Source organism: Giraffa tippelskirchi, chromosome 9 (assembly GCF_054371585.1).
Source record: "Giraffa tippelskirchi isolate mGirTip1 chromosome 9, T2T-mGirTip1v1.2.pri, whole genome shotgun sequence".
NCBI lineage: Eukaryota > Metazoa > Chordata > Mammalia > Artiodactyla > Giraffidae > Giraffa > Giraffa tippelskirchi.
The window spans coordinates 48,190,156-48,203,546 of NC_137283.1; the positions used below are offsets into that span (position 1 = coordinate 48,190,156).

Sequence of the window (13,391 nt, forward strand, 5' to 3'; positions counted from 1 at the left end):
GTCGTCGTGGTTGTTAAGAGGAGGGGAGTGGCTCGCTGGATGAAGGGAGGATAGGAAATGGAGGGCGGGGACTCTGAGAGAGCAGCCCCCAGCCGCACCCGCCGTCCCACTCCGCCTGTGGGCCGACACAGCGCGGGCGCCCAGGTTTCCATTGCGCCGCTCTCCTCTGCTCTCCCGCCGCTCTGCCTGAATCCTGGAGGCGGCGCCGAATCGGGGCCCGCCCCGCGGCCCCGCCCGCCCCGCGCTCGCTAGCGCCCAGAACCGGCCGGAGACCCGGCCCGACCGGGCCATGTCTGCTGAGCCTGAGCTCATTGAGCTGCGGGAACTGGCACCCGAACGGTGCGCCGCCCCGGGCCGCACCCGGCTCGAGCGTGCCAATGCACTGCGCATCGCGCCGGGCACAGCGCGTAACGCCGCAAGGCAGCAGGTCTCGGGCCGGGGCCACCGCTTCCAGCCCGCGGGGCCCGCTACGCACACGTGGTGTGACCTGTGTGGCGACTTCATCTGGGGCGTCGTGCGCAAGGGTCTGCAGTGCGCGCGTGAGTAGCGGACCCAAGAGCTGGTGGGAGCGAAACGGGCAGCCAAGGGACAGCCCCGTCCCTGAGGGCCAAGTTGCAATGGAGGGGGTCAGGGGGGACGGTCCCCACGGACCAGGTCCGTTACCTTTGCCCCACAGCATAAGAGAGTGCGGGCTGATGGTTTATAACCTTGCCAAGCTCCACCTGCCTCTGAGACAGTTAGGCAGAGGCGCTTGTCTGTAAATAACAAGGCGCTACTTTCAAGTTTAACCAGTGCCTTGGCCCTTCTTGAGAAAGGCTTGTGCCTGGCAGTCTCTGGGCTCACATTCTTACACTTGCCCCTTTGGAAAGATTCACTTGCCAAGTCCCCCAGGAGAATCTCTGTGGTGAAGGGAACTTACCCACCTATGGGAGAAGGCCTGGAAATAGTCAGAAACTTGGGCACAGGGCTGCAAGCAGGAGGTTTGAGTCGGAGTTTGAGTCTTAGCAAATACCTATTGCAGGTTCAGTCAACCAGCTGCTAAAACATGAAACACAACCACACACCAGTTGGTGCTTCTGCCCTCCCAGAAATCACCGGCAAGCTGAGGTTGCTGTCTCACTGGCCATACACCATTTAGAATCATTTGGGATGCTTTTACAGCCCTCCAAACCTCTACCCTTGGATCTTACTGCAGACCTGTTGAATCAGTCAGGTCATTGAGAGTGTACCAGCAGTTTTTTAAAACAGGTCGTTCTAATGTGTAGCCTGGGTTGAGAATCTCTGCTCTGGCCCATTTCGGAACTTAGGGAAGATGTCCCAAGCCTGTGTGTGATGGAGACCCTCTCATCTAGTACAGGAGTTTGTCTTTATTCAGCTAGGACGAGTATGGGACTTGTGGCAGCATACAAAGCATGAACAAGGGCTGGGAGATAGCAGTGTTCCCAAGGAGAAATAAAGTGGCCATGGGAATGAAAAACAGGACAATTTGGGTGTGTGTCAGAGACAGAAACAAGAGAGGAATCAAGGATGAGTTGGGGTGGTTTGGTTTGGTTTTTGTTTTTTGCTGAGTTGAACTCTGGCAAGGGCAGGGGTGAGGAGAAATGAAGAATTAAATGGAGTAGGAAAGTGAGTTAAATGTTGGCCGTGTCTGGCTGAAATGTTTATTGGACATCCAAATGAAGATACTGACACACAGAATTTGATCTCAAGGAGGAGGTCAGATGGAAGCCTTGGATCTAAGGTAGGTCTGTACACAGAGAAGGAAAGCGATCAGGACAGGGCCTCGGACACTCCACCATTAGAGCTGAAAGCTGAAACAGAACTGAAGCCCCCTGAGCAGGGGCTACAGTGAGGTGGGAGGAAAACCGCGGTAGTGAGGGCCCGCGGGGAATCCGGAGAACAAGCATCAAACGATGCTGAAGAAGTGAAGAAGGGACCACAGCATTCCGCCCTGTGGTCTCTGAGTTTCCTGGAGGAGGGGAGAAAGACTGACTGGAATGGGTAGAGGGTGAAGGCGAGGAATTAAGAGACCAGTGTTGCTAAGTTTTGCGTGTAAAGGGAAAAGAGAAAAATGACACGAGGGGGCACTGAGTTAAAAGTTCTTTTGTTCCCCCCTCCAGTAAATGGGAGGAGGGAGGGACGCTGATCTTGAGGAAGGGAAGTTCTGCCCTGGGCGCTAGAAATTCAACTGTTGAGCAGGCCTGGATCCCTAACAGCATGAAGCCTTCCTGCCAGTTTCCAGACGCCGGGGACGGGGCGGGGGGAGGGGAGGTGGGACCAACTTTAAAATCTGAGTGGCAACGGGTGTTAACGGGGACTGAGATAAGGCCGGTCATGCAGAACACAATGAGCAACGGCCTTCATCCCGGGGCTTCGCTTCTGTCCCCGGGACGCTCCTCTGAGCTGGTGCTGGGGTTCCTCCACCTCACGGCCAGGCCTCTCTGCAGATTGCAAGTTCACCTGCCACTACCGCTGCCGCGCGCTCGTCTCCCTAGACTGCTGCGGGCCCCGGGACCTGGGCTGGGAACCGGCGCTGGAGCGGGACACGAATGTGGTGAGCGCGGGACCGGGGAGCTTACGGGCAAGGCAGGGATGCGTGGACGAGCGGGCCACATTGCAGGCGTTCCCTAGGGCCGCCCGGCGCTACGCGCAATAAACGTTTTGATAGCCGACTTCCCGGCGGCAGAGAGTGGCTAATTCTGCGCGCGGGCTCCAAGGGGTCCCGGGGGGTGCTGACTCGGCCCTAATCGCCCGGAGCCGCCCAGACTACGCGCAAGCCCAACTTCCGCACCTTCCCGCAGCTGCATCCGGCCTCGAGGCCACGCTGGTGCACACGCGCACAAGCCCCGTAGTGTCCCTTGGGAGGCGAGGCCTGCGAAGCGGCGCTGAACTGAGCTGCCCCAGGGCTGAGATCATTCTTGGAGGCGAGGCGTGTGTGACCCCGCCCCTTGACAATCCTCCTCCAATGAGACGACAGCTAGATCCTGGCTGTCTACGTTTCAGTGTTAACGGCTGCGGCGCGGACACTGGTTCCGGCGCACGCACACTCACATACGGGCGCGCACGCGCACACGCGCTTGGGGCGGTGGTGGCAGTCTACCGGTGCACAGGAGCTGGCGGGCTGGCGGGCGCGGCGATGGGTGAGGCGGACGCGGGAACGCCTTCCTTCGAGATGACCTGGAACAGCACGACAAGCAGTGGCTACTGCAGCCAGGAGGACTCGGACTCAGAGCTCGAGCAGTACTTCACTGCGCGTACCTCGCTGGCGCGCAGGCCGCGTCGGGACCAGGTGGGGACAGGGGGTTGAGGGAGCCGGGCGGGGGCGATCGCTGGGATCCCGCCCCTCCCCGGTACGTTGCAGTTTCGAGAGTTTGTGGGCCGCTCCGCCCTCCTGTCAGCGTGGATCTCGAACCGGACCGGGGCCCGCCCTCGGACCGTGTGTCGGGCTTTCAGCACATCGGTACTGGGTGCCGAGCCCTTGCTGTTTCTGTCACAGACCGGTTGAACCAGGGGAAGCAGCTGAGTGGCTTGGGGTAGCCCAGGGACAGGCATTATCCACCCCTTACTAAGGCTGACTGTGCAGTCTAGACTAGCACCTCGATTTCCGCGTGTGGGCGCTCCCACCCCTTCTCTGGGGGACCTGGAGGAAGTGGAGGGGGAGGAGTCCTCACCGGGAATTGAGAAGTGTGTTTAGGAGAGAAGCAAAGGAAGGTCCAGGCCCCTCCATTTCCACTCCTGGATGGAGCTGGCTTGGTCCCCACCTCTTGCCGGTCCCGGCCTGTCACCAGCTGCTGGAATGTGGACGATTCTGAGTCTCCCCTCCTCTTCAGTGCACCAGGAGTACTCGCTTGGGCAGCATATATAAAAAAATCAGAGCAGACCAGGGGATCTTGGAATGGCCAGGAAGGAAGCCTTGTTTTGGACTGTCAGCATTCAGGAGCACTTTACCCACGGAAGGTGGGAAAGGCTAGATTGTAAAATGCCCTGAGAGGGATCAAGACATAGGGGTTACTAATCTAGGACTATAAGGTGTGGTACTGGAGCAGCTGTGCCTCTCAGAGCCTCCCAGATGTCCCCATTATCAGAGACCTCTGTGCTGTTTACCATGAGTGTGACCACCAGGCTCAGAGCTGGTACAGCTCAGAAGAGCAGGAAAGAGAGATGGGGACAATGAAGTGAAGTTCAATATACCTGGCAGCAATGGGGCAGAATTCCTTACATGAGCCAAGAGAAAGGAGTTACGGGTGATTATTTAGATGAAAATTCTATCCCTTGAAAGCTCAGTCCAGAGTTTGGGTGCAAGGTTTGAGTGTGGATCCCTGGGACTGTCCCTGTGTCACTCAGGCCTGAGCCATTTTCCATCGTGGAAAGGTGAGAAAAACCACAAGACACTAACCAATTGAAAAGCAGGCTGTGGAGTCCCAAGCTGTATATAAGCTATGTATACCTATGGCTGATTCATATTGATGTATGGCAGAAACCACCATGATATTATAAAGCAATTATCCTTCAGTTAAAAATAAATTAAAAAACATCAGTCACTCTGGACAGTGGCAGAGTAGAGGGTGAGTGGCTAGAGTGCAGTAGAAGGGAAATTCCAAGGTCCTGTTGTATGTCCCTGCGGGACAACTTGTGGAATTCTCCTCCAGCAGTCAGCTTTAGAAAATGGAAAATGAAACTCTTTCTCCTCTAGAATCCTGGCAGGACAGTGCAGTACCTCCAGTCCCAAGTCCTTGAGGGAGGTTTACCTGGAGAAGGGAAGGGGCTGGAACTGAGGTCACTGCATTCCAGTTATGGGCTCTTGGACAACCCAGGAAGGGAAGAGGGAGGACCCAGGCTAGAGCTCAGAGCCATCATAAGGAAGGGGAATAAGTGAGTAGCATCCCTTTGATCACCCTGTTCTGTAAATAGAATTCTCTTCCTTCTTGCCCTGGCACTAGATTCTGCTCAGCTCTTCTCCTGCCCCTAGCACCCCTTCCATCCTGACACTCCTTTCCCCTGGGGCACACCTTGTCCAAAACCCTCTTCTTGGATGGAACAAACACATCCATCCTTTATTCCCAGCCCCTCTAGCCATCATTTTATACCCCCCCCACATCCCTCATTTTCCAGGATCCAGACCATTTGTTCTTACCAGTCCTATGAAGTTTCCAACTGTCTCCAACAAGGTTTCTGCTAGAGTTTTTCGCTTCTCAATGCTCTTTTCCATCTACGAGACTTTTGGAAGCTTGGGGAAGCAAGTAGGCTTTGGTTCCCACCCCTCCTCCAAAGCCTCAGTCCTCAGTGTCAACAACTTGCTGACAGCTGAACAGCTGCAGGTACTAGGTGAAGAGCATATTGCTAAAAGGCTGTGAACTCTATCCTACCCCCTCATCTGTCCTTCCTATTGTTTCCATAAGATGGTGTAAGCTTGAAAGTGAAAGCGTTAGTCACTCAGTCATGTCCAAGTCTCTGCAACCCCTTGGGCTGTAGCCTGCCAGTCTCCTCTGTCCATGGGATTTCCAAGGCAAGAATGCTGGAGTGGGTAGCCATTTCCTTCTCCAGGGGATCTTCCCCACCCAGGGATCGAACCCAGGTCTCCTGCATTGCAGGCAGATTCTTTACCATCTGAGCCATCAGATGGTTTAAGCTTAGGGGGCTGCACAGTAGTAGTCAGGAAGAAGTCTGGCTGTCCTGGGCTCAAAGCTGAGCACAAGGTTAAGGTTATTCTGCAGAAGACCTTCTGATGGGAACTTCTCTGGGACAGCGCATTGGTCAGTGATGATCTCAGCTGAGCCTGTGACACTCCCATTCCTACTAGGGCCTGTCTGACGTCAACAGGAAGTAAGGCTGATGCAATGAGACAAGGGAGTTTGGCTGAAGCCCTGGCCCATACGCCACCCTTCTGACAAGAATCCAGTCCCTGGAGGAACAAGGGGAAGGGCTGAGTGGTGGAGCTAAAATCTTTGGGCTAAACCCTCTAGACAGCAGGGAGGAGGTGCATAAGCCTCCCTGTTTGGCACTTGTGGGACAGGCTCTACTAGAAGGCTGCCCATGTCCACCTCTGGGAGATTGGAGCCTGTCCTGAAGCTGCCTTTTGTGCAACTTGGGTCAAGATCAAATGGCATGTCATAGTGGTTTTCTCACTATGTCCGAGACATGTAGGCCTGGCCCAAGTCTCCCACCAAGAAGTGTTAAGGTTGTAGCAGTTGCCCCTCTCCTGCCCCTTGGTGGCTGGTCTCCTGGTGTGCACCAATCCCTGTACCTCTCACCCTGCAGTGAGTCATGGCCAAGGCAGAGAGGCAAAGTGAACTGCCTTCTCCAGGATACACCTTGACCCCACCCAACTAGGGTGGTGAGATCAAGCTGTTCCTTCTCAGAGTCCCTGATCTTATCCTGGCCTTGATTTCAAGGTGTCGTTAGAACCTTACCCAGGGTTGAGGAGGCTCCAGGCCAGCACCAGAGAAGCCAAATGATTCTGCCTTGGCTGTCTCCATAGAATGCAGAACCAGGAGCTGTAATGGTTTCCTCTCACCAGGCTATGAACTGTGTTGTCAGTTTCCAAAGGCTGCCCACAGGCCATTTTACAAAGTAGTCCACCTAGAGTTTATCTTCTTGCCTGTGACATGCATGCAGAGGAATGGGTTCTGTGAGGGCCCTCTCTCCATGCCTGCCCTTCTTTCAGGACGAGCCCGTGGAGTGGGAGACACCTGACCTTTCTCAAGCTGAGATCGAGCAGAAGATCAAGGAGTACAATGGCCAGATCAACAGCAACTTGTTCATGAGCCTGGTGAGTTGACAGCCTGTTCGGGGGAGAGACAGGAACCCAGCCATGTGCCTGATGCCCAGAAGGTCACAGCTGAGGTATTCTTGGGAAGGCCTGAGCAGTGATTTATTCACACCCACCCTAGCCCCAAGTGGACTGGTAGTGCCCAATCTTGTTCCATCTCACCTGGCACCTAGTCACAGTTTGGTTTTTCCTCTTTAGAACAAGGATGGCTCCTACACAGGCTTCATCAAGGTTCAACTGAAGCTGGTGCGCCCTGTCTCAGTTCCCTCCAGCAAGAAGCCACCCTCCCTGCAGGATGCCCGGCGAGGCCCAGGGCGGGGCACAGCTGTGAAACGCCGCACCTCCTTCTACCTGCCCAAGGATGCTGTCAAGCACTTGCATGTGTTGTCACGCACGCGGGCACGTGAGGTCATCGAGGCCCTGTTGCGCAAGTTCCTTGTGGTGGATGACCCTCGCAAGTTTGCACTCTTTGAGCGGGCTGAGCGCCATGGCCAAGGTGGGCTTTCTACCCCATCCCACCATGTGTGAGGGTATATATACATGCGCCTGTGCATGCAGGAGCTGAGGGAGCTGTGCCTGGCTCTAATTAAACCCTCCCTTCCCTCTGCCTGGCCCACAGTGTACCTCCGGAAGCTGTCAGATGATGAGCAGCCCCTACGCCTCCGGCTCCTTGCAGGGCCCAGTGAGAAGGCCCTAAGCTTTGTGCTAAAGGAGAATGACTCTGGGGAGGTGAACGTGAGTAACAGCTATCCTTAGTTTCTTAGGTGTGACTGGGCAGGACTGGAGAGTTGCAGCTACCATAAGACTTGAAGGAGCAACAGAGCTGAGGATAAACCCTGCAAAGCCTCTGCAGAAGTGTGTGAGCCTTACAGCTAAAGTGGAGGTTTCCAGGAAATTCATGCCAAGGTCTAGGGCTTGTCTCAGGAAACCAGGAAGAACTATCTTGATGCACTGTTCTTTCCTGTGGTGGGAAGTCCTCAGGAGATGCAGGAGTCCATCTGATGGCATAGTGATCTCAGGCCAGGTCAGGGCCACACAGATAGGCACAGGACAACATGGAGGCACCCCTCATTAGGCATTAGAACTTCTTACCAGGAAGCTCTCCGGCTCCAAGGTAGTGCCTCTGCAGCGTGAGATTAAACTCAGAGAAAGCAGGCATGACCTGTCCACAGGTAGCTAAAGAACATTGGTTTGATTGCCTGTGCGCGAGATCACTGCCCTACTTTGTGGGACCCATCTTCTCTATGTATTGGTGTTGGGAATCTTAACACAGACCATTCAGGCAAGAACCTGACACTGGAAAGCCCCATCCTAGCTGCGTGATTGTGATGCCCTCATCTTCTTTGGGGAGAGCCTGCCAGCTTGGTAGTGCCTGCTGTAGCTTGTGTCTCTCTTCTCCCCCTCCAGTGGGACGCTTTCAGCATGCCTGAGCTGCACAACTTTCTGCGCATCCTGCAGCGGGAGGAAGAGGAACACCTCCGCCAGATCCTGCAGAAGTACTCCTATTGTCGCCAGAAGATCCAGGAAGCCCTGCACGCCTGTCCCCTGGGGTGACCTCTTGTACCCTGGGGTGGAAGGAGGAGAGTAGGCAGCGCCAAGGGCGTGCCGTGTGAGTGTGCAAAGGCCCCTGTGGCCTGAGGAATGAGTGTGCATGGAGGCCCTCTCTTGCTGGGGGAACGAGCCCAGAGAACAGCGAAGGAGCTGGCCCCCTGTGTCCACCAGTGGGTGGAGCAGAGCATGGCTCTTCACCCTTCTGCCTGTCGAGTACTGGGTCATTGTGGGCCAGGGTTGCCCTGGGAAGCTGCTTCAGGCTTGCAGCAGGGGTAGAGGAGACAGAAGTCTCTTTAAATTTGTGTCTCAGACATAAGAATCTTGGAGACCCTACAAACAGAATAATGTCGTTTGCAGGGATGAGGGCCCTTGTCTATGCAGAATGGTTGTGTGATTTGAGTCTTGGATGGGGGAGGGGGGTGTCTCAGGATAGCCCTATCAGAACCAAGGGTGGGTGTTCAAGATAAGACAGACATCAAGGAAGAGTCTAGGGTTCCCTCTCCAGTACCCTCTGACTCCTCACACACCTTCAGGTCACGGAGTGCTGGCTAAGGGTGCAGCAATAGTGCCTCTGCCTCCTCCAAGGAGGATGTCCCTGGGCCAGGCTCTCTGTGAATGTGGGCACTGGCCCAGGTGTCTGTGCCTTGTTTGCCAGTCAAAGCCAGGGTCTTTCCCTTGGGTATTTTTGATGATGTGTGCGAATGTATGTACTATTTTGTGGCCTCAGCTGAATGCCTCCTGTGGGGAAAGGGGTGGGGGTAATAGTCATCAGGGCCTGGGGTCTGAGAGAATTGGCTAAATAAAGATTTAAGAATTTTCCTGCTTTTGGATTCTTTATTATGGGCCCTCATCTGCAACTGCCCCACATGCCAGTGGCTGCCAAGGTTGATGGACAGGCTCACAGTAACTTTTTGAGTGGTACCATGGGACAAATCTGTGGAGGATGTGGTGTATGGATATGTACTAAGTCATCACTCAAACCCCGTGGCTAAAGTTGTAGTGGGAGTAAGAACATCAGCTGTCAGAGCTTAGAGAAACCACACACTCCATGCTGTGGAAGGCGCTTCACCAAATATTGAGATACTATTGTGGACCAGACACTGGTCATGGTACCAAAGGTACAGATGTTAATGTACACAAAACTTCATAAAGCAAGGCTTCTGGTGGGTTTGGAAAGAACACTGAATTTGAAGTTCTTTGGCCCTGAATGTAGATATTCAACCATTGGCCAATTCCTTTATTTAGGTTCAGTTTCTCCTCCACATGCCACAATTGGGGATGGCAAAAAAGGTATGGGGATAGAAGCTAGATGGGCACTGACCAGTCTTGGCCTGGAGTCAGGCCCTGCTGGTTTGGGGGAGGTACCCGGTGGTTGGGCAGGTCCGCTGAGCCTGACCTCTAGGGGTCGGGAACATCATAGCCGCCATATAAGCTAAAGAAACCAGGCGGAGGATACAGCCACCACTTTCCCTGGTAGGAGCTGCCTGAGCTGGAGAGAGCGTGGCCTGCTGGGAGCTGACGTCTTGAGGTGCACGCTGGGGTACCTAACATCTGAGGGCGGCTGTTGGTCCCGCCCCTCGGACCGACGAGAGAAGCAGCCAATCAGAGGGGCAGCATGCGGCGCATTCGGAAGCGGAAGTGAGGTTTCCGTGGAGACAGCGGAGCCTGCGGAAGGCGGCGGCAGCGGCGGCGGCGGCGGCGGCGGCATCTGCGAGCCAAGGCCCAGGCAGGGCATGGTGGTGCCGACGGCCTTGTAAGAGCGAAGTTATCGCGGGGCCCGCCATGCGTCGGCGGCCCTGACATGGGCACCAGCGGTTCCAAAGCTCGGGGCCTGTGGCCCTTCACCTCGGCGGCGGGGGGCGGCGGCCCAGAGGCGGCGGTCGCTGAGCAAGCTTTGGTGCGACCGCGAGGCCGAGTCGTGCCCCCCTTCGTATTCACGCGCCGCGGGTAAGGGCGCGGGGTTCCGCCCCCGGGAGGACAGACGGGCGGCTGGGCGTCTCGCGACATGGGGCGCTTCCGCCGCTGTACCCCCTACACCCGAGTCAGGACGACTCCCATATTTCAGGTCCCCATAGGAACAAGGGGTGGGGAGAGTCGAGCAGGCGGTTCCTGGTGGCCTGGCTGCTCTGAAGGTCTCCCTAGGAGAAGAGTGGGCCTGAGGCTTGTCCCTGGGCAGGTCCTCCTTACGATAAAGCTAAAATAGGGTCTCTCTGAGACGCCAGAACCTCTTCCATTCATCCCTTCCATCCCAGCCTGCTAGCTGAACGCTCCTATTCTCCCTTACCCCCAGTTCTCCCTGGAAGAGAATGACCCTCTGTTTTGTCTGTTCCCTTTCCCCACAGTGGTAGGGTTGGACCTCTCGGGTAGTGGCTGGGAGAGTAGGATTGGGCCTTAGCGTTGAGGCTGGGACCTGGGGAAAAATACCCTCACCCCGGGTATGTTTTCCCAGATCTGGGGGCACTGACCTCTCCCCTCCCCCAAGGGGCCCAGATAGGAGCACTAGATCAGCCTGGATCTGATGGGCCCTGGGAACTGCCGCTCAGGTGTTGCTGGAATTTGTATGTAGAATCTAGGGGGACCCCAACAATGGCAGTTTGGTTGCATCAGCCACCTGGACTGGGGAGGATGAAGCCTTTTTTCCTTCAGGCTCCCTCCTAGCTCAGGCATCTGCTATCTCAGGCTTTGGCCTTGGGCCAGTAGTGTCTTCTGGAGTGAGACCAGGCCACCATCCTTCTCACTCTAGAAGTCCTGGGTGAAGGCAAGGGCCTGATGGAATGGCTACTCTCGCTGAACAAACCAGTGATGTTTTGGCATGGCCTCTCTTCTTAGGGTCTGACAGAGTAGCACTGGCCACCATCCCACTCCCCCCTTCCTAGTGGACCTCAGATCCTAAGCAAGGGATTCTCCAGGCATATTAACCCCCCTTTCTCCCACCAAGGTTGTTCTTCCCCACTTGGGGGAGGGCATACTTCCCTGTGGTCTATGGCATTTGCCATGACTAGCGTGGGGCTCCAGCCCAGTCTGTTCCCCTCTCCCTTTGCACAGGTCTATGTTCTATGACGAGGATGGGGATCTGGCTCACGAATTCTATGAAGAGACAATCGTCACCAAGAATGGGCAGAAGCGGGCCAAGCTGAGGCGGGTGCATAAGAACCTGATTCCTCAGGTGAGGGGCTGGGCAGTGGTCACAGAGCCTGTGTTGAATGTGTGGAGGTAGACCCAGATGGGGTCTGCTGTCATGGTGGGGGCTCTTGGGGGAGGAGCTGGGAGGAACAGGAGGGCTTCCTGGAGTAGGAGCCCTGAGCTGGCCCTCACTAGCCTCTGTTTCCATGGCAGGGCACCGTGAAGCTGGATCCCCCCCGCATCCACGTGGATTTCCCTGTGATCCTCTATGAGGTGTGAGCCTGGGGGGTGGCAGGCATAAACACCCCCTGCCCCAGCAAGACACCCCCAGGCTCAAGGTGTGGCTTCCATTGAGGAACCTAGGCTGGGGCCACAACCGTGAATAAACTCCACTGGCCTGGACCCTTCAGCTGTGAGCAGGGCAGTTCTACAGTGCTGGTTGGGTGTTGGATTGTATGTGGACCAGAGGTGGCTGGAAGCTGGTGAGGGCTGATGACGGAGTTACCAGTCCACTTTCCCAGCAATCCCTACAAGGAGCATGGCAGGGCACATGCTGGTCAGAAATGCCTGGTTCCTGTGCCCTTGCCTGGCCTGCATTCTTCCAAGCTTGCCTAGGGCCCAGCCCTGCTAGAGGCTACAGCACTTTACAAGCAAGGTCTGCCTTTTTCCAGTCCCAGGGCAATGGGAGCTCTACAAAAGTGGGAACTTCCTTTCCCTCACTTCCTTTACCCTCTCATTGGAGCATTTCAGCCGTTTGCTACCTCGATTCCTCCTGTGTTGGACAGAGGCTGGGGGCAGAACAAGCCTGATTTTTCCTGCCTACCTGCCCATTTGTTCCCAGCCCCAGATGGATGGACAATTTTCTGGCTGTTAATAGGAGTAGGGACTGGTGTGGGAGGTTTCTCCCTCTACCCAGGGCTGGCCTGATCCCTCCCCATTGCAACTAGTTGTTCGCCGCAACCCCAAGTTGAGAGGGCGTAGGATGGGGATCAGGAACGGCTCTGGATGCCTGTGCCCCATCCCACCTACCGTATCTAATCCCCCTTGCCCTTACACATCCACCACCCTGTGGTAAGGCACAGCACCCTAGGGCTGTTGCCAGTAGCTCTGAGGAGCCCACCACCCCTTTCCCTACAGTATACCCCTCCCTTCAGGATCAGTCAAAAGAAGAGTACTGGAGCCCCTGGATAGGGGCAGAAAGGAGAGAACAACCATAATAGGAATACTTAAAATGTGAAAGCTTGTAAATAGTCTAGTCCATGATGTTTTTGGGGCAGAGTCTGATTTCTACATAGAAATGATTTTTTTTTTTAATTCCTTACTGTGCAAATTCTGTGCTGTAAGCGTGTGAGAAATGGCTTGGGGAGGGTAGTCCTAAATCTAGGAAGGCTGTTGTGTTATTTGTTCAATAAAATTATTTGTAGACCCTGCATACAAGACTGACATCCTCTGAGGCTGTGACACCTGGTGTCTGGACCACCACATGGGCATAGTAGGTAGACCTGGGACCAGAACTCTGGTCCCAGATGTCTGGCAAGGTCCAGAGGGAGCCTGAGCCCAGCCTGCGGCCATCCCAGCTACAACCAGCAGATGGCAGTGTATTCACACAGATCTCACTGCAGGCTGGCTCAGGATGGCGAGCCACTCGCATAAGTGGAGACCTGGAATTGGAAGGCCCTGGGATACTTCTGTAGGGATTGGCCCCACCTGCCTGACCTGAGATGACAGTGTGACCTCAGATAGGTCTGGAACAGTTGTTCTGTCCCCAGCTGTGGCAGCTGACCCCACATGAGGTCAGAGCCTGAGCCCCATAGACCTTCTAGGCCCAGCCTTAGGTGGACAGCAGCCAGGTGGGTGCCACTGCCCTTGACCTCCTGCAGAACTCTGCAGCCCAAATCCACTTGCCTTTCCTGGTGGGCACTACCAGGAGTGTAGACTTGGGGCTTCT

At 55.5% G+C, this 13,391-nt stretch overlaps 2 protein-coding genes across 8 annotated transcripts; both read left to right on the plus strand.

Annotated features, from left to right (window-relative positions):
* The first annotated feature begins 127 nt into the window (after positions 1 to 127).
* RASSF1 (Ras association domain family member 1) lies at positions 128 to 9,137 on the plus strand. 7 transcript variants are annotated; one of them, XM_081525402.1, is made up of 7 exons: positions 128 to 539; positions 2,448 to 2,554; positions 3,004 to 3,289; positions 6,665 to 6,769; positions 6,968 to 7,265; positions 7,389 to 7,504; positions 8,177 to 9,137. In XM_081525402.1, exons 2-7 carry the CDS (start codon positions 2,550 to 2,552, stop codon positions 8,321 to 8,323), a joined length of 957 nt encoding a protein of 318 aa, XP_081381528.1. In that variant the 5' UTR covers positions 128 to 539; positions 2,448 to 2,549; the 3' UTR covers positions 8,324 to 9,137. The 7 variants fall into 7 exon arrangements, with proteins under 7 accessions (XP_081381528.1, XP_081381522.1, XP_081381523.1 ...); XM_081525396.1 differs by lacking the exon at positions 3,004 to 3,289 and having other exon boundaries at positions 2,436 to 2,554; XM_081525397.1 differs by lacking the exon at positions 3,004 to 3,289.
* Positions 9,138 to 9,971: 834 nt separating this feature from the next.
* TUSC2 (tumor suppressor 2, mitochondrial calcium regulator) lies at positions 9,972 to 12,875 on the plus strand. The gene is made up of 3 exons (XM_081525407.1): positions 9,972 to 10,267; positions 11,366 to 11,486; positions 11,657 to 12,875. Exons 1-3 carry the CDS (start codon positions 10,122 to 10,124, stop codon positions 11,720 to 11,722), a joined length of 333 nt encoding a protein of 110 aa, XP_081381533.1. The 5' UTR covers positions 9,972 to 10,121; the 3' UTR covers positions 11,723 to 12,875.
* The last annotated feature ends 516 nt before the right edge of the window (positions 12,876 to 13,391 follow it).

What these genes read in the sequence shown, in the direction of transcription:
- RASSF1 (XM_081525396.1), top strand. Translation starts at nt 290, where the DNA reads ATGTCTGCTGAGCCTGAGCTCATTGAGCTGCGGGAACTGGCACCCGAA. An exon ending in TGGAGCGGGACACGAATGTG is followed by an intron (nt 2,555 to 6,664) that starts GTGAGCGCGGGA and finishes CCCTTCTTTCAG; the next exon opens with GACGAGCCCGTGGAGTGGGA. An exon ending in ATGACTCTGGGGAGGTGAAC is followed by an intron (nt 7,505 to 8,176) that starts GTGAGTAACAGC and finishes CTCCCCCTCCAG; the next exon opens with TGGGACGCTTTCAGCATGCC.
- TUSC2 (XM_081525407.1), top strand. Translation starts at nt 10,122, where the DNA reads ATGGGCACCAGCGGTTCCAAAGCTCGGGGCCTGTGGCCCTTCACCTCG. An exon ending in TTCGTATTCACGCGCCGCGG is followed by an intron (nt 10,268 to 11,365) that starts GTAAGGGCGCGG and finishes CCCTTTGCACAG; the next exon opens with GTCTATGTTCTATGACGAGG. An exon ending in ATAAGAACCTGATTCCTCAG is followed by an intron (nt 11,487 to 11,656) that starts GTGAGGGGCTGG and finishes TTTCCATGGCAG; the next exon opens with GGCACCGTGAAGCTGGATCC.